Below are 27,838 nucleotides of genomic sequence, written 5' to 3'. Positions count from 1 at the left end.
GATTAGCGCGGTGGGCTAGAGGGGAGCGGAAAGACCCGACGGAGGAGATCCCCGGTCGCTGCGCGGCACAGCAGCGACCGATTTGGCGGCTGAAAGCGGGGGCTGAGAGGCGCGCAGGCCAGGCTCCCGGGGGCGAGGGGGAGAGAGTTGCGTGGTGCGCTGGAAGGTCCCGGAAGGCCCCGGAGGAGAGGGGGAGGCGCGCAGGGGCCCGGCGGCGGGGGGGGGGAGAGAGTTGCGCGGTGCGCTGGAAAGGCCCGGAAGGCCCCGGAGGAGAGGGGGAGGCGCGCAGGCCAGGCGCGGGGGCGAGGGGGAGAGATTAGTGCGGTGCGCTGGAGGGGCCCAGAAAAGCCCGGCGGGGGGGGGGGGGGATTGGCGCGGCGGATGGCAGTGGGGAAGCGTGCCAGGAGGCCCAGGGTGGTGCAGTGCGGCTGGGGACATAGACGCGGGCGTGTAAAGCGGCGACCTCCAGGGAGGTGGAGAGAGTCCGTGCCTCAGTTAAGCTGAGGTCGTCTTTCTCCAGCATCCATCCGCTGGCGGATAGCGGGCGACTGCATCCTAGCCACGTAAGCATCTCTGATCTGCAGTTCCATGTGCTCCGTGGCTGAAACTTGGAGGCAGGAGCAATTCCTCCCCAGGACAGCGAGGGCCTGGTAAAATTGGTCTAATGACTCACCGGGGAGCTGTTGTCTGGTGGCCAGCAGATGTCGGGCGAATACCCTGTTGACTGGTTTAAGAAATTGTCCATTCAGCTTAAGTATGGCTGCATTGTAATCTTCCTCTTGCTTGATTATCGCGTAGGCTGCTGTGCCCACGCTGGAGTGGAGGATGTGAAGCTTCTATGCCATGGTGGGGGGCTGTTTGCAGACTCCAGGTATCCTTCGAGACAAGCCAGCCAATGTTGAAAAATTTCTGAAGCGTTCTGAGTTTGCGGGCTGATGCGGAGGCATTCGGGCTTGATCCGGAACTCCATCTTCAAAAATCTAGCTTATTAAATTGATGAGCCATCAATTGCACATGAGACGAGTTGCTGTACAAAAGTTAGGCTTTAATAAGCTAGAACTTAGCCCTGCGGTCGACTACAATAAATGGACGACCGCCGGGTGTTCTGACTATTTATACCTCGGTATGGAGGCGTGGTTAACTCAGCCTCTCGACCAATCGGAGAGTCGTCACATGACTGGTCTCAACCAATCGGTCAAGAGGCACATGACCGACCAGGGCCAATGGTAAGCCGGTGTTCTGCACCAATGGCAGACAGCTATGCAAATCATACCACCACAGACCATATGGGAGGGGTGGACCCATGGAGATTTACGAGGCCGGGAGCCAGGGAATTTTCATTCTTCTCCCATGTCCACAAGGCCTATTCCCGGATTGACTTTTTTGTCACGAGCAGGTGCGGATTCCGAGGGTGGAGGACACGGAATTTATCGGCGATAGCCATTTCTGATTATGCTCCACATTGGGTGGACCTCGAGTTGGGGGAGGAGAGAGCCCAACGTCCGCTGTGGCGTCTGGATGTGTGGTTGTTAGCGGATGAGGAGGTGAGCGGGCGGGTCCGGAGGTGTATAGAGAGGTACCTGGAGACTAATGATAATGGGGAGGTGCAAGTAGGGGTGGTCTGGGAGGTGCTGAAGGTGGTGGTCAGAGGAGAGCTAATCTCCATTAGGGCACACGAGAGGGGGGAAGAGGAGAGAGAGGGAGAGGTTGGTGGGGGAGATTGTGAGGGTGGACAGGAGGTACCGGAGGAGGGATTGCTGAGGAAGCGGCGTAGCCTCCAGGCCGAGTTCCACTTATTGACCACCAGGAAGGCGGAGGCGCAGTGGAGGAGGGCGCAGGGGGTGGTATATGAATACAGAGAAAAGGCGAGCCGGATGCTGGCGCACCAGCTTTGGAAGCAGGAGGCAGCTAGGGAGATTGGTGGAGTTAGGGACAGAAGAGGGAGCACGGTACGAAGTGCGGTGGGTATCATTGGGTCTTTAGGAGCTTTTACGAGGAACTGTACCGGTCTGAGCCCCCAGTGGAGGAGGGAGGGCTTCCTAGACCGACTTGAGGTTTCCGAGAGTGGAGGAGGAGCAGGTGGCGGGGTTGAGGGCGCCGGTTGGACTGAAGGAGTTGGTCAGCGATAGGGAACATGCAGACGGGGAAGGCCCTGGGCCCAGATGGGTTCCCGGTTGAATTCTACAAGAAGTATTTGGACCTGCTGGGCCTGCTGTTGGTAAGGACCTTCAACGAGGCAAGGGAAGGGGGGGCTCTGCCCCCGCCGATGTCTAGGGCGCTGATCTTCTTGATCCTGAAGCGGGACAAGGATCCCCTACAGTGTGGGTCATGTAGGCCGATCTCACTCTTAAATGTCGATGCAAAGTTGCTGGCAAAGATACGAGCCATGAGGATAGAGGTCTGTGTGCCACAGGTCATACATGAGGATCAAACGGGGTTTGTGAAAGGGAGGCAGTTGAATGCTAATGTACGGAGGCTCTTAAATGTTATAATGATGCCGGCAGTGGAAGGGGAGGCGGAGATAGTGGCGGCGATAGATGCTGAGAAGGCCTTTGATAGGGTGGAATGGGGATACCTGTGGGAGGTGCTGCACAGGTTCAGGTTTGGGGAGGGGTTCGTCAGGTGGGTGAGGTTGCTATATGCTATATCGGTGGCGAGTGTGGCTATGAACAGGAGGAGGTCAGAGTAGTTCCGATTGCACCGGGGGACGAGGCAGGGGTGTCCCCTGTCCCCCCTGCTTTTTGCGCTGGCGATTGAACCCTTGGCCATGGCGCTGAGGGAGTCGAGGAACTGGAGGGGGAATAGTGCAGGGGGGGTGGGGAGCACCGCTGTCGCTATATGCGGATAACCTACTGATGTATGTGGCGGACTCGGTGGGGGGAATGCCGGAGGTGATGAGGATCCTTAGGGAGTTTGGGGATTTCTCCGTGTACAAGCTCAATATGGGGAAGAGCGAGCTGTCTGTAGTGCACCCAGGGTACCAGGAGAGGGGGATTGGTGAGCTCCCGTCGAAAAAGGCGGACTGGAGTTTTAGGTACCTGGGTGTACAGGTAGCTAGGAGCTTGGGAGCCTTACATAGGCTTAACTTTACGAGGCTGGTGGAGCAGATGGAGGAGGAGTTTAAAAGGTGGGACGTGCTGCCACTCTCCCTGGCAGGCAGGGTGCAGTCAGTCAAAATGACGGTGCTCCCGAGGTTTTTGTTCTTGTTCCAAAGCCTCCCTATCCTGATCCCTAAGACGGGTCAACAGGAGCGTTATGGGGTTCGCGTAGGCGCAGAAGACCCCGAGGGTGAGAAAGGTGTTCCTGGAGAGGAGCAGGGTTAGCGGGGGTTGGCGCTGCTAACCTCTGTGGGTAATATTGGGCCGCTAACGTGGCGATGATACGCAAGTGGGTAATGGAGGGGGAGGGGGCGGCATGGAAGAGGTTGGAGATAGCGTCCTGTGTGGGCACGAGCCTGGAGGCCATGGTGACGGCGCCGCTGCCACTCCCTCCAACGAGGTATACCACGAGTCCGGTGGTGGCGGCTACCCTCAAAATTTGGGGGCAATGGAAACTGCACAGCGGGGAAGTGGGGGCCTCGGTGTGGTCCCCGATATGGGGGAACCACCGGTTTATCCTGGGAGAATGGATGGAGGGTTCCTGAGTTGGCACAGAGCAGGCATTAAAAGGATGGGCGACCTGTTTGTGGATGGGAAATTCGCGAGTCTGGGTGAGCTGGAGGGGAGGTTCACCCCCCCCCCGGAGAACACCTTCAGATATATGCAGGTAAGGGCGTTTGTTAGGCAGCAGGTGGTGGAGTTCCCACTGCTGCCGCCACGAGGGGTCCAGGACAGGGTGCTTTCGGGGACATGGGTTGGAGAGGGGAGGATATCGGCAATGTATCAGGTGATGCAGGAGGAGGAGGCCTGGGTGGAGGAGCTGAAGGGTAAGTGAGAGGAGGAGTTGGGTGAGGAGAGCGACGAGGGGACGTGGGCGGATGCCCTGGGGAGGGTAAATTCCTCCTCCTCTTGCGCGAGGCTCAGCTTAATAAAATTCAAGGTGCTGCATAGGGTGCACATGACCGGGGCAAGGTTGAGCCGGTTCTTTGGGAGCGAGGAGAGATGTGTTAGATGCTTAGGGAGCCCAGCAAACCACACCCACATGTTCTGGGCTTGCCCAGCGCTTGAGGTCTTCTGGGGGGGGTGTAGCAGAGACAATGTCACGAGTGGTTGGATCCAGGGTTGAGCCGAGCAGGGGGCTCGCAATATTTGGGGTGGCAGAGGAGCCGGGAGTGCAGGAGGCGAAAGAGGTCGGTATTCTGGCCTCTGCGTCCCTGGTAGCCCGGCGAAGGATTCTTCTTCAGTGGAAAGATGCAAGACCCCCAAGTGTGGAGTCCTGGATTAACGACATGGCAGGGTTTATTAAATTCGAGATGGGGGGAGTTTGGGATGGGTGGGGTGTTCATGAGGGTTTGTTTTTCTTGATTGGGTGTGTATATTTGCGTTTATATCGTTTATCTTTATTAATTTATTATTTGTGTATATGGGGGGGGGTTTGTTCTTATTTCTTTGTGTTGTTTTTATTGTTGACAATTTGTGAAAACTTGAATAAAAATTAGTACAAATAACTGAGTGAATGTGGAGGTTGTGCAAGAGACCTAGTGAGTATGTGGGTGGCAGTGAGTGTGAGTCTGTCTTTTGCTCAGTCTCAGTTTTCACATTCACCACCACACACCAACTATTAAGGACACTGCTGATGTTAACTGTCTCAAAACTCTAAAGGATAACTTGCAACACTGGTTCTTCTTGGTGCATTTTTGTTTGGAATAATGTGCGGAAACGTAAAATTTAAAAAACACGTCAAAAGACTAATATACACTCTGACACTTAAGTATGTGAATAACTAAACACATGTGTTACCTGAAGTTACCTCTTCTTCCCAAAATATACTCCCGTTTCCTGAACTCACTGAGACACCTCTTTTACCAAGTAACATCCAATTTTCGTAATTCTATAGATTAAATCCAGTTAATAGCTACCATACAATCCTGCTTAAGTGACTCAAGTCTGGGAAAATGTCTCTTCCTGATTCAGCGAAGGCACAAAATTGCAACTTTTAGAGGAGAATATCTGTAATCTGCCTGGCTCTAAATGTTAGCTGGAACAGGCATCTGTGACTCGGATCACAGATGGAACTGGCCTGTCTGACTGTTGGATGGAAAAACAGCTTCCCTTCCCAATGAGGATGCTAGCAGTTATATTGTGCAGCCTCTTTGATATTCCCCTCTGTGGATTCTGCTGCCTACCTCTCTCAAATTCCTTGCCTTCAGAGGTTATCATTTGTATAGCCCGACCCACTGATCTCTGGCAAACAATGTTTCTGATGTGGTCATTTGCACCTCAAAATCTCCTGCTAATCTTGTTACTGGGCAAATCACATCTCATTATTCCTCTAGATACCCTGCTAGTCTTTTTACATTATTTTATTTTCACCTCAAATTCACTGTTAATCTCGTTAATTTCTCACATTCCTAACATCAACCTATACACAAGCTCACATTCACCCACTCACATACTCTGACCCTATCACATGCTGGTCAGATTCATTAATCCATAAGATATAGGAGCAGAATTAGGCCATTCGGCTCATTGAGTCTGCTTCACCATTCAAACATGGCTGATATGTTTCTCATCTCCTTCTCCCCAGAACCCCTGATCCCCTTATTAATCAAGAACCTATCTATCTCTGTCTTAAAGACACAGTGACTGGGCCGCCACAGCCTTCTGTGACAATGCGTTCCGCAGATTCACCACCCTCTGGCTAAAGAAATTCCTCCTCATCTCTGTTTTAAAGGAACACCCCTGGTCCATGAGATGGAGAATGATGACAACTCACTCTGCGATGAGCTCTGGTGCTCTGCATCATTTGACTACGTCTGATTCCTGCCCACGGTAGCACGTTCCATCGGCCTCTTGGGTGATCCCTGCTTGCGAGGTGACCATTCCATCACACAGTCCCATCGAATACCTGGGGTGACAGTAGTGGGGGGAGGGGGGTCAGCAGCCCAGGCCCCACACAATGCCCACCCATTCCCCGAACCCCTCTGGCCAGCCCACCCCTCACACCCATCTTACAGAGCACAGAGGCGGGGGTAACAGGTAACAGTGCTAACAGGTGTTTAATGTGCATAAATATTTACATATTCATACCCTAACATAATATAACTAAACTGTGTCCTGCACCAGTGCCAACTTTTTATATAAATGTTTTTTATTGGGTTTTTGAACAAAGTATATTTACCGTTATGTACATAGGATAAGAAACATAAATATATATATATATATATATACACATATACAGAAGAGAAGGGCACACCCAAACATACCAAAGAAAAGAAAATAGTAAATAGTAAAAAAAAATACAATAAAAAATAAAATAGAATAACTGGTAGGGTTTTGTGCACCAACTCAACAGCAGCAACTCTGTGCACCTGGCAAAATTATTTACAATACATAAGTAGGCAACTGTTTGCGGGGGGAACGGGGGGACTGGGGAGGTAAATATACATTCAGGTGCCGGAGAAACAATTTCAGTGGGCAATACTCGAATGGGTTTGGTGTTGTTGTCGCTTGCTTCTCCCGGACGGATCTCGCTGCCATCTCGCGCTCACCTCCGCTTCTGTCGTTCCTCCTATCATTCGTCTTCATTCTCCTCGTTCCCTACTCCTGGAGATGCCATGTTCGTTATTGTATCCCGTGCCTTCCTTCCTGCTCTCATTTCTCTGCCTCCCCCCCACCTCCCTGGTTCTCCTCTCTTGTTCCCTATCTCTTCCCCCCCCCCCCCCCCCCCCCCCCCCTCCCGTGGTTCGCCTTTCTTTCCTCTTAGGTTTAGCTGTCCGCCCCCCCTCCCTCCCGGTCTATCTCTCCCTTTCATGCTTTGGCTACTTTTCCCTGATTCCTGGCTACCTGGCTATTCTTCCTCTTGTTCGTTAGCCACAAACAGGTCCCGGAACAATTGCGTGAATGGCTCCCACGTACTGTGGAAGCCGTCGTCTGATCCTCGGATGGCGAATTTGATTTTCTCCATTTTGAGAGATTCCAAGAGGTCGGACGGCCAGTCTGCAGCTTTGGGTGGTGCTGATGACTGCCAGCCAAACAGGATTCTACGGCGGGCGATCAGGGAGGCAAGGGCGTCCGCCCTCCTCCCCAGGAATAGATCTGCCTGGTCCGAAATCCCAAAGACCGTCACTTTCGGGCATGGCTCCACTCTCATCCCCACCACTTTGGACATTGCCTCGAAGAAGGCTGCCCAGTACCCTGCAAGTCTGGGGGCAAGAGCAGAACATGTGAGCATGGTTGGCCGGGCCTCCTTGGCACCGTTCACATCTATCCTCCACCTCAGGGAAGAACCTACTCATAAGGGTTCTTGTTAAGTGGGCTCTATGTACCACTTTTAGCTGCGTCAGGCTGAGCCTTGCGCACGTGGCGGTGGAGTTGACCCTATGCAGTGGTTCTCTCCAGAATCCCCACCCTAGCTCAATCCACAGGTCCTCCTCCCATTTCTTTCTTGTTGCGTCCAGTACGGTGTCGGCCCTTTCTATCAGTCGCTCATACATGTCACTACAGTTTCCTTTGTCTAGTATGCTTGCGTCCAGTAGTTCTTCCAGTAGTGTCTGTCATGGCAGTTGTGGGTACGTCCTTGCCTCCTTTCGTAGGAAGCTTTTGAGCTGTAGATACCTTAGCTCGTCCCCCTGGCTAGCTGGAATTTCTCTGTCAGTTCGTCCAGTGTTGCGATCCTGCCATCCGTGTATAGGTCCCTGTCAGTGTCCCTCCGTCCTGCCCCCACCTTTTGAAGGTGGTGTCAGTCAGTGTTGGTGTGAACCTATGGTTGTTGCAGATGGGAGCTTTGTCTGACATTTTGGTCAGGCCAAATTGCTGCCGTAGTTGGTTCCAGGATTGGAGGGTGGCTATCACCACCGGGCTGCTGGAGTGTTTTTTGGGTGGGGATGGGATTGCTGACGTGGCGAGGGCCCGGAGGGAGGTCCCCACGCGGGAGGCCTCTTCCGCGCGCACCCACTCGGCTTCTGGCTCCTTGATCCATCCCCTTATTCGCTCGGCCGTTGCCGACCAGTGGTAGAATTGTAGATTTGGGAGGGCTAGCCCCCCCCCCCGGATTTTGTTTTTTGTAGGACCTTCTTTGGGATCCTAGCATTCTTCTCTCCCCCCCCCCCCATATGAACGCCATGATTAGTTTGTCCAGCGCTTTGAAAAAGGCCTTGGGGATGTAGGTCAGAATGGATCTAAGTAGGAAGAGGTACCTGGGCAGTACGTTCATTTTGATTGTCTGGACTTTCCCCACGAGGGAGAGTGGGAGTGTGTTCCATCTTTGCAGGTCCTTTTTTACTTTCTCCGTCAGACTGGTGAGGTTCCATTTGTGGATCCATTTCCAGTCATGGGCTATTTGGATCCCCAGATAGCGGAATTTGTGTCGGGCTTGTTTAAACGGTAGTCCCGTTAGTGCTGCCCCCCCCCCCCCCCCCCCCCCCCCACACTTGTGGGTGTACTGGGAAGATCTCGCTTTTGCTCATGTCGAGTTTGTAGCCCGAGAAGGCGCCTAACTCTTTCAGGAGCGCAATAATTCCGTCCATGCTGCTCTGTGGGTCCGAAATGTAGAGGAGAAGGTAATCTGAATAGAGTGAGACTTTGTGCTCTCTGCATCCCCTTCGGATCCCCCTCCACTTTTTGCTGCTCTGAGCGTGATTGCTAGTGGTTCGATTGCTAGAGCGAACAGCAGCGGGGACAGTGGGCATCCTTGTCTGGTGCCCCTGTGCATCTGGATGTATCGGGAGTTGGTATTGTTGGCCCGTGTGCTCGCCATGGGAGCGTTGTATAGGAGCTTTACCCAGGAGGTGAACTCTGTTCCAAGCCCGATCCGCTCCAGTATCTCTATGATGTATTTCCATTCGACTCTGTCGAAGGCGTTTTCTGCATCTAGGGAAACGACCAGTGCCAATTTAACTGGTGTCCAACTTTCTGACCATGCGGGCCCTAACGCTACGTCTAAGTGGACCCCCCAGATAGTACATCAGGAGTGGAAGCGGCCTGCTGCGATATCCGCCCTGCGACCTGGGTCCCGTTGGCGGTTGTCTTCTGGGATGACCGGGCCTGGATGGGCCCAGCTGCTGCTCAGGTGTCCCAGGTGGCGGAGTGCTGCCCTGTTCTGCCCGCTACCCAGATGCGCTAGGGACGGGAGGGAGGTGATGGGGAATGCGAGGTGCTGCGGTGTTTCGGCAGCTCCCCTGGGTGAGTCATCGGCACGGTCCCCATCACCTCCTACCTCAGAGTGCTGTCTGGCCCCTGTGCGTTTCCATGGGACGAGAGTACGAGCAGAGCTATCCCCGGAGGCTCCCCCACCACCTGGCGCTGCCAGCCTTAGAGGCCCGCTCTAGTCTCAACCAGGGTCTGCATGCTTGCGGGCATGGAGCACATGGAGTAGACCATCGCTGTCTGGGACTGAGTCACATCACCCATTTCCTGTGCCATCACCTTCTGGGTCTGTGTCACATCAGCCAGTGACTACGCCATCCCCCTCTGGTGGGCCTTCTCCCTCTGTGTCTACGCCATGTTGGCCATCGCCTGGGCAATGTCACGGACGTTCTCAGCCATGGCCCGCTGTGACTGGGCCACGCTGAGAAGCGCCACTGCAATTTTGAGATGGCTCATGCACATGGCTGCCTGTGGGGTGGAAACCCTGATTAGCCAGCATCTACACAGAATGCCCCAGGCCTTGAACATACTGATCCATAGCCATAACCCTCGCCCCCAATGCCTCCACCACAGCGCCATCCATGTGGTGTTGGCCTGGGTGGCAAGCATCATGGCACCACCCCCTGCTCCTGCACGTGGTTGGACTCTTCCACCTGTGCCTGCAGATGCTGGATGCCTGCCGACAACCTCCGGGAATTCTTGCTCCACCTGATGTATTAGATCAGCTATGTGGTGCACACCAGATAGTGTCCAGTGTCCCAGGAGCCCCTTCACTAAAGTGTCAAACCGAGGTACGTGCGTCTGGGAAGGACACGGCCCATCACCAGGTCTTGCAAGACACAGGACAAGACAAATGATTAGACCACAGACCAGGGATGAGGTTGGTGTGGAGGTGAGTGTAAGGGTCGTGTTGGAGGGAGCGGGTTGGCACACGTGTCATGGGGAACTGCAACTCAGTGGGGTCTCACTAACTTTCCCCCAGCCAATCTCCACCCTGGTGACCTCCCTTTCCTCCGCAAAGTAAGATTCAAAACAATTAAAAATGAATGTAAATAACTTAAACTAACCTTCGTCTTCAGCTCAGATGAACTTTGGGTCTCCCTCTCTAGCCCCGGCCGGGAAAGGGCCGTACATGCACAGTTGCCTTTTTGTTTTACATCAGTCAAGCGCATTGACCTGACCAATATTTTAAATATCCGAACCACACAAAAGGTGAAAACACAAGAAAGGCACAAAAACCCAGGGAGAAGCGAGGGAGACAGAGAAAGATTGAAAAAACAGCAGAGAAGGTGCGAACAAGGTTACCATAAATGAGAGAACATAGAAGTAAGAAACAGAAAGCAATGAAGTTAAGAAAAGGAGAAACAGGCTCCAAGTAGAGAAAGGGCTGCAAGGAGCAGACCTTAGGAGAGGTGGGCTGCATTGAAGATTTCCTAAAAGAAGCCCGAAGATCTGAGAAGGCAACTGAAGGTTGATAAATCTATTTGGGACCAGGATACACCTTTGGAGATGTGGGGCCAGACTCTCTGATTCTGAAGCTAAGTGCGGAGGATCCATGGCGTTTTTGTGGATACAAATCAGCGGTGGCCCCTCACCAATACTGTGACCAATGAGGGACTAGCACTACGCCACGTAAAACTCTTGGCCTCTACGAAATAAATGCCCAGAGAATTGCAGGGTCCGTAGCTGTGCATGCGCACAGCATCGACCTGCAGCGGTTGCCCCATAAAACATGGCGTTGGCCCTGTGTGGACCCGACCTGACAGATAGTGCTCCCCCAGCCCTCGCAGAAGCCCCCCCCATGTGCCGTGATTACGCCGTTATGAAGGGGCGGAGCCTACGAAACCTGCGTCAAACAGGCGTCGCCCCTGATTTCACCGTAAAAAGGGATTCACCGCCCGATCGCCAGTTACAAAATTGGTGTTGGGGAAAGGAGAATCTCGCCCATAGCTTTTGGCTTGGCAAAGCGAAAGAGCTGAAATTGTACTTGTAAGTTGATGCTTCAGAGCTTTTATTGTGTACTTTGGTGTGTTTGCCTACAATTTGCCATGGTTCAGTTCTTGAAGAGAAGTGAAGAATTCAGCTATGATTCAGTTGTAACCTAAAGAACGCAAGGTTCATACACAGGTCGTAAAGTAAAGTAATATGCAGGGAAAAGCTCTCAAACACTGCAATGGTACCAAGTAAGTTGAAGTGCCACTTCATTACATAACAGTGTTCACTCTCCAGCAGATATGCAGTACATTAAGCAACTGAGAGATCAAAGTATAAAGGGAAACTGAGAAGTCACACGCTATTGTCGGAACCTTAATTATGCCGGCATGCAAAAGTATTGTCAGAGTAATGTTAGAGCTGATGCTGCCAAATAAATCAACAAAGCTCCTCTTTCTATTATGCAAAATGGCATGTTGACAAATTGTCAGTTGATATTAGACAGGTGCTTCAAGAGAAATTAGAAATGAGTGCAATATTTGCGCTGCAGATTGATGACTACACAATTATGAGCAGACACTGCCATTGCAAAGAAGTGCCAAATCATGTTGCTGGAAAGGAATCATTTTATGTCACAGCTGCTGATCTGAAGGAAAACAATCTTAACTGGACCAAGTACTGACAGAGCAGCCTCTACGCCATGATAGGAAAAGTCAAAGGTTTTGTGAGTTAGGTTGAAGAATAGAATCCAAGTCACCCACAATATGTGCACTGTCAAGCCTTTGCTGCCAAAACAATGCCTTCTAAGTTAACTGCAGTGTTAGAACAAAGAATGAAAATCATGAATTAGTGAAATCAAGCCCTTTGAAATAGTATTTGTTTTATTTTGTGTGACGAGATGGGAGCCAAGTATCAGGGTTTACACATGCACCCAAAAGTGCAATGGCTGTCTTGGAGAAAGGTTCTCTAGCGTGTTTATGAGCTCCAGAATACGCAAAAAAGGTTTTCGGCTCTGCATAAATTGCCGCTGTAATAATAGTTTCCCCAAGGCCAGAATACCCTTTTATTTACATAACAGAAAAGGCCATAGCCGCGGTTTACAGCGCACAAGACCAAGCCTGGGGATCTACAGAATACCTGCCCTGGGGGTTTTAAATTCCCGTTGCTTGTGGTTTCCCATTGGACGACCTCCCACCTTCTCAATAGGAAGTTCATAACCCATAAAGCCCACGGGGAGATCGATTGATGATCCCCTGTGTCCTTCGTGGCCACCACAACACCTTCCTCCCCTCTTAAGTACGTTTCTCCTCCAGTACACTCGCAGCGAGAAAGTCCTTTCCGCCACTTGACCATCGATTTGAGGTTAGTCGAGGGTGGGACCAGATCTGGTGCTGTGAACTGAAGTGGGACCTTTGTTTCCAGCGGGAACGGTGAATAGTTACTAACATGGATTCCTCTTTGGAGTCCACTTCAGTTGAGGCACCAGCTTCCTCTGCTTCCATCTTCCGGAGGAATGGGTGCTGGGTCGGCTTCGAGCTGTTGCTCAGTTCTGACGGCGGCCACCTCCATGGCCGGTAACGAGGCTTGCTCGGGGGTGGGCTTCTTGCTCCTGAGATGGTCCAGGTGTTTCTTTGCAACCCTGGACATTCCCTTTGTCTGAATAGTAGATATAGTCTCATACGAAGCCGCCGTCCCATTAATAGTTCTGCTGGGGCAATTACTGTTGTTTTATGAGGAGTGGTCCAATAGTCAAACAAATATTGTGCCAATTTAGTCTCTATGGATGCTGTTTCTTCATGCCAGTTTTAAAACTCTGCAATGCCCATTCGATGACGGGTGATAAAGTGCTATTCTAATGTGTCTGATACCAGTGGTTAGCATGAAGTTTTGGAATTCACTACTTGTGAAAGCAGTGCCATTATCAGAAACCTGGACTCCAAGTGTTCCTTACATACAAAGAAATCTGTCTTAATTTCTCAATTGTAGCATGGGAGGTAGTGGAGTTCATATGATGTATCTCCAACCATTTGGTGTGTGCATCTACCAGGATCAAAAATATGGAACCCATAAAGCGCCCGGCCAAGTCTACATGCACTCGCACCATGGCCTGCTAGGTCATTGCTATGGATGCACGGAAGCTGAAGGAGCGAGTCATTGCTATGGATGCAGGGAATCTGAAGGAGCAAGTTTTTGATTCTCCTGGCATAGTCTGCACAATCTCACCAAGGCCCTTATATCTGAGTCAAGGCCAGGCTACCAGATGTAGCTCCTGACGTGCGTTTTCATTTTTTCCAGGGTGGCCATTATGTCATTCCTGGCTGCATTTACTGTATATTTGCAGTATACCTTTCCATTCCATCTTTTCAGCGGTGTGAAGGTACTGCCCCAATCCCGTAAAAGGGAAGCATCACATGTCAAAATGAGTCTCTTCTTAGGGTCCAAATGGCCAATAAGTTGGATGACAGCTGTTGTTGATTAACTTTATTGAAAGCCTCCACCTGTGGTGCCTCCCAAGACCATTCTTGATGCTTCCCTAGTAAGGGGGTCAGTAAGGAGGCTAAATTTAGGATACATTTCCCTCAATAATTTACTAATCCCAGGATGGATTTTAATTCCATTGCGTTTTTTGGAGTTGGTGCTGCATTGATGGCCATTATCTTGTCCTCTATCGGATGTAAACCTTTTAAATTCACCTGATAACCTAAGTAGATCACTTAATTGAAAAACACATTTTCCCCCCTTCAGGTGTACCCCAGCTTGCGAGAATCTTTGGAAGACTTCTTCTAAATTCGCCAGGTGCTCTCGTTCTGAACGTCATCCAAATACACCGCCACTCTGGGTGGTAACTCTAAGAGTTTTCAAACTTCTCCAGGACTGTCTGAAAGTCTCTCTTGTCCTGCCCTTTGGAGTACTTGAAACAGTTGAAGATTTCTGTTGGACTTTCACCCAGCATCGGCCACGCCATCTAGGTCAGATGCTACCATGTAAATCTCAAATCTCTGCTTGAATGCACGCCATTTGGCAATGAGATTGCCGTGGTACCTGAGCTGTAATAGTCCATTATCTGGCATCTGCAAACTTCCGGAACATGTTCCCTAGCATTCTTGGGACTATGATTGCATTTCCTTGATTGCTGAGTGATGTAAACTGAGCTCCATTCTGAAATGGATTATCTGACAACAGATAAGGAATCCTCAGTTGAGGAATGGTCATGTTATGTTATGTACTCTGGGATAACACAGGCTGCAACTCGATGCATCTTTGACCATCTTACCTGGGTGCTATTGCTGGTAGTCACGGATCTTGCTGAGTTGAACTATATAGATTCAACAGGCACTACTGGTATCATGTTGTGTTATGTACTCTGGGATAACACAGGCTGCAAATCGATGCAGCTTTGACCAAAAGATACTCAAGATTTTGAAGTAAGTTCAAAGTGATTTATTGAACCATTAGCACAGTTCTCTTGAGTTCGATTCTCCGGCTAATCTTGTTATAGTAACTCAGTCTAACTAACCAGTCTGCTCTAAGATTTGATGCTTCTGACCTGCCACTGTCCTACTCTCTAAGTGTCGCCTGTGTAAAGAGACAGAGCATGTGTGCCCTGTCCTTTTATATGGGTTGTGTAATGCCCCCTTGTGGTAGTGTCACCTCTGGATGTCTTGATTGCCCTTTGGTCGTGTCCTCTTCTATGTGTTCATTAGCTGTATGTCTGCATGTCATGCGTCTCTGGTGCTCCCTCTCGTGTTTACTTAGTCGTAGTGTATTAACATTAACCCATAGTGCATTTACAGTGATGCATATCACCACAGGTCACTTTTACACACGACCCGTGCTTTTCTGATTGGATGGCTGTGACTAGTGGTGTTCCGCAGGGATCAGTGCTGGGACCTTTGCTGTTCGTAGTATATATAAATGATTTGGAGGAAAATGTAACTGGTCTGATTAGTAAGTTTGCAGACGACACAAAGGTTAGTGGAATTGCGGATAGCGATGAGGGCCAGGATTCTCCCCTACCTGGCAGGGCGGGGGGTCCCGGCGTGTTGGAGTGGCGTGAATCACTCCGGCGTCGGGCTGCCCTAAAGATGCGGAAGTCTTCGCACCTTTAGGGGCCAAGCCCTCACATTGAGGGGCTAGGCCCGCGCCGGAGTGGTTCCCACTCCGCCGGCTGGCGTGAACGGCCTTTGGCGCCACGCCAGCCGGGGCCGAAAGGACTTCTCCGGCCGGCGTACGTCCGCGCATGCGCCAGAGCGTCAGTGGCTGCTGACGTCATACCGGCGCGTGCACAGGGGAGGGGGTCTCTTCCACCTCCGCCATGGTGAAGACCATGGCGAAGGCAGTAGAAAAATAGTGCCCCGATGGGCCCCAATCGCGGGCCAGGCCACCGTGGGGGGGCACCCCCGGAGTCAGATCGCCCTCCCCCCCCCCCCCCCCCCCCCCCCCCCCCCCCCCGGGGCCCGCCCGCACCACCAATCCCGCCAGTCAGGTAGGTGGTTTAATCCACGCCGGCGGGAGAGGCCTGTCAGCAGCGGGACTTCAGCCCATCGCGGGCCCGAGAATCGCCGCGAGGGGCCCGCCGACCGGCGCTGGGGGCTCGCTCACTGGCGCGGTGCGATTCCCGTCCCCGCCGAATCTCGGGGGGCAGAGAATTCGGGACACGGCGGCGGCGGGATTGACGCCGGCTCCGTGCAATTCTCCGACCCCCCGAAGGGTCGGAGAATCCCGCCACAGGACTGTCAGAGGATACAGCAGGATTTCGATTATTTGGAGAGTTGGGCGGAGAGATGGCAGATGGAGTTTAATCCGGACAAATTTGAGGTAATGCATTTTGCAAGGTCTGATGCAGGTAGGGAATATGCAGTGAATGGTAGAACCCTCAAGAGTATTGACAGTCAGAGAGATCTAGGTTCACAGGTCACTGAAAGAGGCAACTGATGCACGATCAATTGCGCAAAGACTCAGATTGGGTTCAACTGTGGCTTTATTGCAGTCAGATGCGTGGCCTCCTGCTGCAGCTGGCAAAATGGCAGATCAGTGGAGGACACGCATAATTATACAGCTCCTAGTGGGCGGAGCAAGCCAGCAGGGGCTACCAGCGAACCTGGAGTACAGGTCCTACCTTACATTCCCTAATACAGGCGTTCACAGTGGTTCACCACGTTCACCCCCTGTTAAAAATGAGTCCGGCGGGGGTAGTGTGGAACTATATACAATGTTGAGAATTATGTACAGTGTCTTAGAAAATGAGTGGGGAAAGAAAACAAATGTCCATTTTGACGGTCTGGTGCCCGTCAGAGGTTCAGTCGATTCGCTGGGAGCGACGTAACGGTGGCGGCGATGGCGGTGCTGCTGTCACCGACGCTGGTGCTGGCGGTCCTGGCCTGCAGTCAGATGACCCCGGGAGCCATCCAAAATCTTCTTCGTCCTCTTACGTGGGCAGGGGAGGAGGGAAGGACCTGGTGGTGTTAATGTTGCGAGGGTGGCTCATGGGTGGGGAAGGGTGTTTGGCTGGAACCTGACGGTGCCAGGTCCCTGAGGGAGACAGTATCTTGGCAGCCGTCGGGGAACTCCATGTAGGCATACTAGGGGTTGGTGTGGAGCAAGTGTACCCTTTCCACCAAGGGTACACTTGTGGAGTCGGACGTGCCTACGGAGCAGGACCGGTCCTGGAGCTGTGAGCCAAGTCGGGAGCGACACTCCAGATATGGACTTCCTGGGGAAGGTAAAAAGACGATCATGGGGTGTGTTATTTGTGGCGGTGCACAGTAGTGACCGGATGGAGTGTAGTGCATCAGGGAGGACCTCTTGCCAGCGAGAGGCTGGGAGGTTCCTGGAGCGTAGGGCCAGCTGGACGGCCCTCCAAACCGTCCCGTTCTCCCTCTACCTGCCCGTTCTCCCGGGGGGTTGTAGCTGGTCGTCCTGCTGGAGGCGATACCCCTGCTGAGCAGGAACTGGCGCAGCTCATCACTCATGAATGAGGATCCCCTGTCACTGGATGTAGGCGGGGAAACCGAACAGGGCGAAGATTGTGTTGAGGGCCTTGATGACGGTCACAGACATCATATCGGGGCATGGGATGGCGAAGGGGAATCTGGAGTACACATCGACCACACTGAAAACATACATGTTGCGGTCGATGGAGGGGAGGGGCCCTTTGAAATCCACGCTGAGGCGTTCAAAGGGACGGGAAGCCTTCACCAGGCACGCACCGTCCGGCCGGTAGAAGTGCGGCTTGCACTCCGCACAGACCTGGCAGTCTCTGATGACTGTCCATACTTCCTCGACGGAGTATGGCAGGTTGCGAGCCTTGACGAGGTGTACAGTCATGTGACCACCGGGTGACAAAGGCTGTCGTGCAGGGCCCGGAGTTGGTCTACTTGTGCGCCGGCACATGTACCTCGGGAGAGGGAATCTGGGGTTTCGTTGAGCTTGCCGGGGCGATACAAAATCTCGTAATTATAGGTGGAGAGTTCGATTCGCCACTGCAAGATTTTATCGTTTTTGATCTTGCCCAGCTGCGTGTTGTTAAACATGAAGGCTACCAACCGTTGGACAGTGAGGCGAGTAAATCTCCTGCCGGCCAGGTAATGCCTCCAATGCCGCACAGCTTCAACGATGGCTTGGGCTTTGTTTTCGACGGATGAGTGCCGAATTTCAGAGGCATGAAGGGTGCGGGAAAAGAATGCCACGGGTCTGCCTGCCTGATTTAGAGTGGCAGCAAGGGCAACATCTGAAGCGTCGCTTTCTACTTGAAAGGGCAGGGTCTCGTCTACTGCGTGCATCTCGGCCTTGGCTATGTCTGCTCTGAAACGGGCGAAGGCATGTTGTGCCTCGGCCGTGAGGGGAAATTGAGTGGACTGTATGAGTGGGCGGGCCTTGTCCGCATAGTTTGGGACCCACTGGGCGTAGTACGAAAATAACCCCAGGCAGCGTTTTGGGGCAGTGGGGAAGGGGGAGCTCCATGAGGGGGCGCATGCGGTCGGGATCGGGCCCCAAAAGTCCGTTTTGGACTACATAGCCGAGGATGGCTATGCGGGTCGTGCTGAAAACACACTTCTCTTTATTATACGTAAGGTTGAGAAGAGTGGTGGTGCGGAGGAATTTAGCAAGGTTGGCCTCGTGGTCCTGCTGATCATGGCCGCAGATGGTGACATTATCTAAGTACGGAAATGTGGCCCGCAAACCATACCGGTCGACCATTCAGTCCATCTCCCATTACCCTCCCGAAGCAGCCGTTGGACCTCGGACCTGATGAAAGCCTTGTCCTGGGCGCTGTACCGTCTGCTCCTGGTGGCAAAGGGTTTGCAATCTGAAGTTAGATTGGCAAAGAGGGAGGGGGGGGTCATCTTGAGGGTCGCGAGGCCGCAAACAGTGAGTGGAGGTAGGGGCCCGCCGAATTTGAGGGTGAGGCTCTGGAGATTGCACTGGAAATCCAGGCCCAGCAATAGTGCAGATCAGAGGTTGAGGAGGACGTAGAGACGGAAACCGCTGAATTCTGCATCCCGGACTGTGAGAGTGACCGTACAGAATTCTCGGATCGGTACAGAGTGGGATCCGGAGGCCAGGGAGATCCTTTGATTGGCGGGGTGGACCGCAAGGGAGCAGTGCCTTACCGTATCCGGGTGTATGAAGCTTTCGGTGCTCCCGGAGTCCAGCACGCAAGAGATCACGTGCCCGATGATTTTCACCGTTGTCGAAGCAGTGGCCAGGTTGTGTGGACGAGACTGGTCCAGCGTCATCGAGGTGAGCTGCGGGTCGTCGTCAGAGGTTTCGGATGGAGAGCGTCGGCGGCCCAGGTCGTGGGATGTCGTTGGCGTTCCTGCCCCGTGGGGAAGACAAGACAAGTCCATAGGTCCTGTGGGGAACAAAATGGCAGCGCCCATGGGACACACGTTGCAGGGATGGGACAAGGTGGCGGTGCCCATGGGATGCACGTTGGTGGTGCTGGACAAGATGGCGGCGCCCATGTGCCGCTCGTTGGTAGCGCTGGACAAGATGGCGGCACCCATGGGCCGCACGTGGACTGAGGGGGAGGAGATGGCGGCGCCCACTGGCCGCACGTGGCCCCGGGAGGAGAAGATGGCGGTGCCCATTGTGCATTTGGCATGGGGGAGGGGGCAATAGCGGCGACTGCGCGGGCCTGGCACACTGCTGCAAAGTGGTCCTTTTGGCTACAAGACTTGCAAGTGGCGGAGCGGGCCGGACAGCGTTGGTGGGGGTGCTTCTGTTGGCCACAGAAGTAGCAGCGGGGACCCCCGGGTGCGCGGATTGGCGTGCAGCGCAGGCGTATTGACTAGGCAGGGCCCCAGCTGGGGGGGTCGTTTGCGGGGTCCAGGAGGGATAGGACGGGTGGGCTGCGCGGCGATGGGGGTAGGCCTGAACATTACGGGATGCGACCATCATGGAGAGCGCTAAAGTTTTTGTCTCCGCTAGGTCGAGCGTGGCCCCTTCCAGCAGTCGTTGTCGTTTGGGTTCCGACCCAATCCCCGTTACGAACGCACCGCGCATGAGGAGACTAGAATGTTCATTGGCCGTAACGGCCTGACAGTCACAGTCCCAGACGAGTGGGATTAGGGCCCACTAGAAGTCTTCGATGGACTCACCAGGGAGTTGAGAGTGAGTGGCGAGTACATGCCCGGCGAAGAGCGTGTTTGCTTTCTGTGCGTGGTTTTCTTTTAGGAGTGCCATGGCTTCCGCGTAATTTGGATCAACGGGAACACACTTGAGCTCAACCTGGAATACAAGACCTGTATCTTCTGAGCCTCCTTCAGTGTGGTGGTCGCTGGGTTGATGTAAGCCTCAAAACAAGCTAGCCAGTGATTAAAGTCCTTTCTGGCATCGGGCGGGTGCGGATCCAGCTGCAGGCGATCTGGTTTGATTCTGACATCCACCTTGTTGAAAATCTGACTGCAATAAATTGATGCACGATCAATTGCACAAAGACTCAGATTGGGTACAACTATGGCTTTATTGCAGTCAAATGCGTGGCCTCCTGCAGCTGGGGAAATGGCAGATCAGTGGAGGACACGCATATTTATACAGCTCCTACAGGGTGGAACCAGCCGGCAGGGGCTACCGGCGAACCTGTAGTACAGGTCCTACCTTACATCCCCTAATGCAGGTGTACACAGTGGTTCGCCACAGCAACACAGGTGGAGAAGGTAGTCAAAAAGGCATACGGCATGCTTGCCTTCATTGGCTGGGACATTGAGTGTAAGAATTGGCAAGTCATGTTGCAGCTGTATAGAACCTTAGGCCACACTTGGAGTATAGTGTTCAATTCTGGTCGCCACACTACCAGAAGAATGTGGAGGCTTTAGAGAGGGTGCAGAAGAGATTTACCAGGATGTTGCCTGGTGTGGAGGGCATTAGCTATGAGAAGCGGTTGAATAAACTCGGTTTATTCTCACTGGAACAACAGATGTTGAGGGGCGACCTGATAGAGGTCTACAAAATTATGAGGGGCATAGACAGAGTGGATAGTTAGAGGCTTTTTCCCAAGGTAGAGGGGTCAGTTACTCGGGGGCATAGGTTTAAGGTGCGAGGGACAAGGTTTAGAGGAGATGTACGAGGCAAGTTTTTTACACAGAGGGTAGTGGGTGCCTGGAATTCGCTGCCGGAGGAGGTGTTGGAAGCAGGGACAATAGTGACATTTAAGGGGCATCTTGACAAATACATGAATAGGATGGGAATAAAGGAATACGGACCCAGGAAGTGTAGAAGATTTTAGTTTAGACGGGCAGCATGGTTGGCGCAGGCTTGGAGAGCTAAAGGGCTTGTTCCTGTGCTGTACTTTTCTTTGTTCTTTTGTTCTTTGTCCCCTAACCAGTGGACATTGCTGCCTGATACCCCGGTCACCACTCAGCCCCTTTTTCTGCATTTTCCAGTGATGGAGCTATTTTGATGGCTCGTTTTAAAATCCAGGTTGAGTTCTCCAAATAATTATTTTTGGGTTGTTTGTTCCACATATCAATCTGAATTACAACATTTCATTCAGGATTCACAATGTTCTGCCAGTTTTTGTAATCTGGTCAAACATTCGGTGACAGGTTCCTCTGGGGTTCTCCTCGCTAAGTTAAAGCGGTATCTCACGAGGGCTTCGGATCATTGTGGTTTCTTACGCAGTCTACTAACTCATCGAAAGCCTTTGAGTCAGCCTTTTTATCATGCTGGATGGTGGAACCCACATGCTGTCAATAGGTTCACTTTCTGTTCATAATCTCCCTCAATATTATTAGCGCAGAAGAAGTAACGTTTGCACTCTGTATTGGGCCCAATCTTCTCCGCTTACATCATAGAGTTCAAGTTTACCAGAGATAATTTTATTTCTGACTGGAGAAGCCGCTTGTTCTTGATAATGCAGGTTGCTCAGAGGAAAAACCGTGTTTACTCCTCAACACCAATATAATAATCTCGCCAAGGCCTGTCTTCCGACACCATACCCTTTTATTTACACAACAGAAAAGGCAGCAGCACAAGTCCAGGGACCTACAGAATTCTGGCCAGTGTTGAAGCAGTGGGCTTTAAACTCTCACTGTTTGTTTCCCCTTGGGTGAGTTCATACTTCACAAAGCCTATTGGGAGATCTTTGATGATCCCCAAGTCATTCGTGACCACCATAACAGCCACACAAAAAATTGAGATGTATGGATTCTTTGTGTGCTAAGCTTTGCATATCTTTCAGATACAGTCAATTATCTGAATTAACTGAATGTTTAAATGCAGAGGGAAGAACATTCTGACTGCCACCGATAAACTTCAAGGCTTCAGATCAAAACTAGCCCTTTGGCAGGAAAAAATGGCAAGTGGGTCAATTGAAATGTTAAAGCTGGCATCAGCAAATCCAGCTGGCAAAACTATACTCAACCTCATCTCCACACATAAAACACTACAAGAGAAATTTGAATGCTCCTCAAATATGGAAGACTTTGACTGGGTACCGTTTAGCCCACTTTCTTTTGAATCATCAAATAAATTGTAACTGCATAAATTTGTACCTTTTTTGGAATATTCTTTATTGTGGACTTGATGTAAAGATTTTTCCTAAACTTCTTACATGTCTTTTTAAATATTTTTATTAACGGCATTTTGCATATATACAAAGATATATCAGAAATTCACAGAAACAAAAACACAGGCCCACAACAAACCCTGATATCAAGCCCACAACTCACTCCACCCCCCCTTAGTTATTCCCCCTCTTTTACCCCCCAAAACAACGAAGAAATCAGAAGCAAACCCCTACCCCCCCACCACCACCGCAATCTCAGGGGCACTCTCCACCCTCACAGGCATCAACCCTCCCCAACATACATATAGGGAATGCTTCCCATGAGGCCCAGAGGGCCAACCCCTAGCACAGACTGACACTGCCATGTTGCCTGTCAGGGTGGCAGTGCCAGCCTGTGCAAATCTGACAGTGCCAAACTGTGCCCTCCCACCGGAGGCTATACTTACCTTGGCACCCCTAGCAGGATCCCCTCGACTGTTTCCCATCTTCACTAACCTGTTGTGAACACATCGACAAGTTTCAATATTCTGGTGGGGGATCATGTGGAGTAAGGCCCTTTAAACATATCTTAATGCAATAAAATGTATTTAAATGAGGTTCACCCCTTTTATGGGCAGGAACCTCATTACACCACTGGCGCAGGGCGTGGAAAATCAGAAAACATGATCTCACTGGCAAGAATTGCGTTTCTCGTTCTTGCCGTCGACTAACGTGGGCTGAAAATTGCCCCTAATGGACATTGTGATAATTCAAATTTTACCAATTTTAATGTTTTATCAACATTACCAAAATAAATGTTTCTTTTCTAAGTTTAAACATCCCTTTTTCTCAGGCTGCTCCTGGCTATTATATGGCTAAGTTGATTATTAAACTCATCACGTCTGTGGCACAAAAAGTGAACAGTGATCCTACTATTGGTAACAAGTTGAAGGTCATTTTCTTGGAAAATTACAGAGTCTCACTGGCTGAAAAAGGTATTGCTAAAAAGCATAGCATTTTGATAGCTTTTTTTACTCTGCAACAAAGGGTAGAAACAACTAGATTTCTCATGAAAATTATTCATTTTTTAAAGAGTCAAGGTGAATTGGTCCAGCTTCATCATTAACATAGTATGATCAATTTCGAAACGTATTTCTTTTCTTTCCTCTCCTCTCATTCCATATTGCTTCTCTATCCTTTGATGTCCTGTCTTACTTTTTTTTCTTTATAGTACTTCCTCTGACAATTTTATGGCTAAATTCAGTTATTTTGTGAATTATTTATAAGTTTTTGTGGTGAATGTATTACGGCAACCATTCACCACTGTATTGCATTGTACTATGTTGGTGCCCTTGTGGGCTCCGCCCCCTCGGGGGAGGTATATAGATCTGCTGCCCTGCAGGCGGCTCTCAGAGCAGTCGCAGGCAGGCACAGTTCTAGCTGATTAAAACCACAGTTCACTTCAACTCTCCGTCTCATGTGAATTGATGGTCGCATCAGTTTGAATATATTTATTTTACATATGTTATTGCTTAGATATATGAGGGTTGATTTCTTACTTTCATATCCCCAGTTAATTATTCTTGTCCTTTAGTTTTAATTAAAGAATAAAAGGCACGTTGGTGTTTTGAAGTTTAATTGGGAGTGGCAAAGCAGAAAATCTCTCTGAAGTCAGTTGAGTAAGGAATCAGGATGGCCACTTAAAGATGTCAGAAAAACTCCATGAGCAATTTGATTGCATTTTGATTGTTAATCTTTGATTAGATTTCCATTGTCTTTGAGTGACATATCTATGAAATTTACTGACTTTTTTTCATTTTTTTTAAGTCAATGCAACATGCAAGCAAATCATGAGCAAATCTTTTGTCCAATGAAAATTGCGGAACTATAACTCTCAATTGCAAATTATAAGACCTGTAACCCTGCAGATATATCTGTATATGCCTCGCACAAAAATTTTGATGATACGAACAAGGAGCAGGAGTAGGCCAGTCGGCCCATCAAGCCTGCTTCACCATTTAATAAGATCATGGCTGATTTGGTCATCTCAATACTGCATCCCAGCTATTTTCAAAACCCTATCAATCCTTGCCTAACCAAGAATCTACCCACCTCTGCCTTAAAAATATTCAAAGACTACTTCAACCATTTTTTCAGGAAGAGTTCCAAAGAGTCACAACCTTCAGAATCACCTCATTTCCATTTTAAATGAGCAACCCTTTTTAAACAGTGATCCCCTAGTTCTAGATTCTCCCACAAGAGGAAACATCCTCTCCACATCAATCTTGTCAAGACCTCTCATGGTCTTAGATATTTTAATGAAGTCACCTCTTACTCCTAACTTCTCCTATAGTACTTATAAGTTTTTGTGGTGAATGTATTACGGCAACCATTCACCACTGTATTGCATTGTACTATGTTGGTGCCCTTGTGGGCTCCGCCCCCTCGGGAGAGGTATATAGATCTGCTGCCCTGCAGGCGGCTCGGGGGAGGTATATAGATCTGCTGCCCTTCTAAACTCCAGTGGATAGAAGCCTAGCCTGTCCAACCTTAACCTCATAAGACAGCCCATCCATCCCAGGTATTAATCTGGTAAACCTTCTCTGACTTGTTCCAATGCCATTTACATCATTTCTTAAATAAGGTGACCAATACAGTACTCCAGATGTGGTCTCACTGGTGCAAACATTGAAAATGTATCCTTCCACTCAACCAATAAGATTACTTTGCAAAGATGGCCTAACTTTTCCATTCCAAGAGGGATATTTATTTAAACATGTATACAAATAAAAAAAGTATACGTGGGACGTCATTCAATACCAGTATGAACAAAATGATAAAAAGATGAAGGATCATCTTTATGTAGTTATCCTATCTCATAACTAAGTGCCAGCTTAAAATCAATGATGAGTGTGCACAATGTCTTCAATGTTTGAACTTTTAGGGGACTTGCGGTTGCGGCTATGCGGAGCTAAGTCGCACGTTCGGCAGCTCCCGCCAGGAACGGACTTTTGGGCTCTTTTTAGGGTCCCCAGTGGTACTTTTTCGACAGTTCCCAACGTGGGAAGGAGCCAGCAACATTTCCCCGGCAGTATATGGCCTGGACCAGGAGTGGGGCGAGTAAGAAAGTGGTTGCAGCGCCAAAGCAAAAGCGAGGGAAGACGGTGGAGATGCACGAGGCGCTCCATAAAAAATAGCAGGAGAGGTTCGAGGAGATGGAGAACCGGTCGAGGCAGAAAAATCTGCAGATCCTGGGCCTTCCGGAAGGGCTGGAGGGGTCTGACATGGGGGCCTATGTGGCCATCATGTTAAATTCGCTGATGGGAGCTGGGTCCTTTCAGGGGCCCCTGGAGCAGGGGCCATCGAATATTGGCAAGAAGACCCAAGGCGAATGAGCCGCCATGGGTGGTGCTGGTGCAGTTCCACCGGTTCGCTGACCGGGTGTGTGTGCTCAGGTCTGCCAAGAAGGAGCGGAGCAGCAATTGGGAGAATACGGTGCAGATCTACCAGGACTGGAGTGTGGAGGTGGCAAAGAAGAGGGCCGGGTACAATCGGATGAAGGCGGTGCTGCACAGGAAGGGAGTGAAGTTCGGCGTGCTACAGCCGGCGCGTTTGTGGGTCACCTACAAGGACCGGCACTTTTACTTTGAGTCCCCGGAGGAGGTGTGGGTCTTTGTGCAGGCCGAGAAGTTGGACTCCAACTGAGGGCTGGGTGCGGGGCTCTGCATGCAATTGTGTTATATTGTGTTATATTTCGAGGGGGGTTCTCGGTTTAATGTTGGTTCTTTGTTGTTTTCAGGGCGGGTGGGGCACTGTTTTTTGCTTGGGTTTGTTGGATGGGCTCGAGGAGGGGGGCAGACCTGCAGTGTGGGGGGCTGATGGTGTGGAGGGGGGTTGGGGCCCCGCGAGGGGACCGGGCCGGTAAAGGGAGCTGCTGTAGGGGAGGTGGGGTCGGGCAGGTGGAAAGCGCGGGCTTTTTCCCGCGCTAAGGGTTGAAGGGGCGGGACCGGAGCTGGAAAGCGCGGGCTTTTTCCCCGCTTAAGAGCGGGAGGGGGAGGAGGAAAGCCTGCTGGTAGACACTGGGGAGGAGGGGAAGCCCCAGGGTCGAAGGAGTGGAGGAAGTAGCCGGGGTCAGCAGCAGTCAGCTGACTTGCGGGAGTACAATGGGGGGAGCAACGCAGCTAAGGGGGGTCCTGGGTGGGGGGGGTACCGGGTTGCTGGAATGGCCGAGAAGGAGCTGGAGTATGTGGAGGGGGTCGGGATGGGGGTTTGCCGCCGTGGGGAACGGGCGGCGCGAGCACATTGCGGGCTGAGGGTAATGGCTAGTCGGCGGGGGATGGGGGCAGGTAGCCCCCTGATCCAGCTGATAACCTGGAATGTGAGGGGACTGAATGGGCCGGTCAAACGGGCCCGCGTGTTTGCGCACCTGAAGGTGGATGTGGCCATGCTTCAGGAGACACACCTGAAGGTGGCGGATCAGGTTAGATTGAGGAAGGGATGGGTAGGCCAGGTGTTTCATTCGGGGCTGGATGCAAAAAATCGGGGGGGTGGCGATCCTGGTGGGGAAGAGGGTGTCGTTCGAGGCGTTGAATGTGGTGGCGGACAGTGGCGGGAGGTATGTGATGGTGAGCGGTAAGCTGCAGGGGGAGCGGGTGGTGCTGGTCAACGTATACGCCCAGAATTGGGATGATGCGGGTTTCATGCGGCACATGTTGGGCAGGATTCCAGATTTGGAAGCGGGGGCATGATAATGGGGGGGGATTTCAATATGGTGCTGGACCCGTCACTGGATCGATCCATATCCAGGACGTGGAGGAGGCCAGCGGCGGCTAAGGTGTTGAGGGGGTTTATGGACCAGATGGGAGGAGTGGATCCATGGAGGTTTGGAAGGCCGAGGGCCAGGGAATTTTCATATTTCTCCCATGTGCATAAGGCCTATTCCCGGATTGATTTTTTCGTTATGAGTAGGGCGCTGATTGCGAGGGTGGAGGATGCTGAGTATTCGGCGATCGCCATTTCTGACCATGCCCCACACTGGGTGGACCTCGAGCTGGGGAGGAGAGGGACCAGCACCTGCTTTGGCGCTTGGAGGTGGGGCTGCTGGCGGACGAGGAGGTGGGCGGGTTCGAGGCTGTATCGAGAAGTACCTGGAGGCCAATGACAATGGGGAGGTCCGAGTGGGGACGGTCTGGGAGGCGCTGAAGACGGTGGTTAGGGGGGAGTTGATCTCCATTCGAGCCCACAGGGAGAGGAGAGAGCAGAGAGGGAGAGACTGATGGAGATGGTGAGGGTGGACAGGAGATACGCGGAGGCTCCGGAGGAGGGATTGATGAGGGAGCGGCGTAGTCTCCAGGCTGAGTTTGACTTGTTGACCACCAGAAAGGCGGAAGCTCAGCGGAGGAAGGTACAGGGAGCGGTGTATGAATATGGGGAGAAGGCGAGCAGGATGCTGGTGCACCAGCTTCGTAAGCGGGATGCGGCCAGGGAGATTGGTGGAGTTAAGGATAGGGGATGGAATGTGGTGCGAAGAGGGGTAGACATTAATGGGGTCTTCAGGGACTTTTATGAGGAACTGTATCGGTCCGAACCCCAGGCGGAGGAGGGGGGGATTCTTGGACCGGTTGAGATTCCCGAGGGTGGAGGAGGGGACAGGTGGAGGGACTGGGGGCGT

At 51.5% G+C, this 27,838-nt stretch overlaps 1 protein-coding gene across 6 annotated transcripts in view; it reads left to right on the top strand.

The window, feature by feature from the left end:
• Window positions 1-27,838, top strand: part of pygl (phosphorylase, glycogen, liver) — a 219,914-nt gene that overhangs the window by 168,683 nt on the left and 23,393 nt on the right. For 4 of the 6 annotated variants that reach the window (XM_038778436.1, XM_038778465.1, XM_038778456.1 and 1 more), the window contains exon 16: window positions 23,021-23,162. The exons of 1 other annotated variant lie outside the window; for it this stretch is intronic. In XM_038778436.1, the coding sequence (XP_038634364.1) occupies window positions 23,021-23,162 (142 nt within the window). Of the gene's footprint in view, window positions 1-23,020; window positions 23,163-27,838 lie in introns of those variants that run through there. One more of the 6 variants, XM_038778477.1, reaches the window with a different exon arrangement.

This window comes from Scyliorhinus canicula, chromosome 2, assembly GCF_902713615.1.
Source record: "Scyliorhinus canicula chromosome 2, sScyCan1.1, whole genome shotgun sequence".
In the NCBI taxonomy this organism is placed as follows: domain Eukaryota; kingdom Metazoa; phylum Chordata; class Chondrichthyes; order Carcharhiniformes; family Scyliorhinidae; genus Scyliorhinus; species Scyliorhinus canicula.
This window is presented reverse-complemented; position numbering and strand designations above follow the sequence as displayed.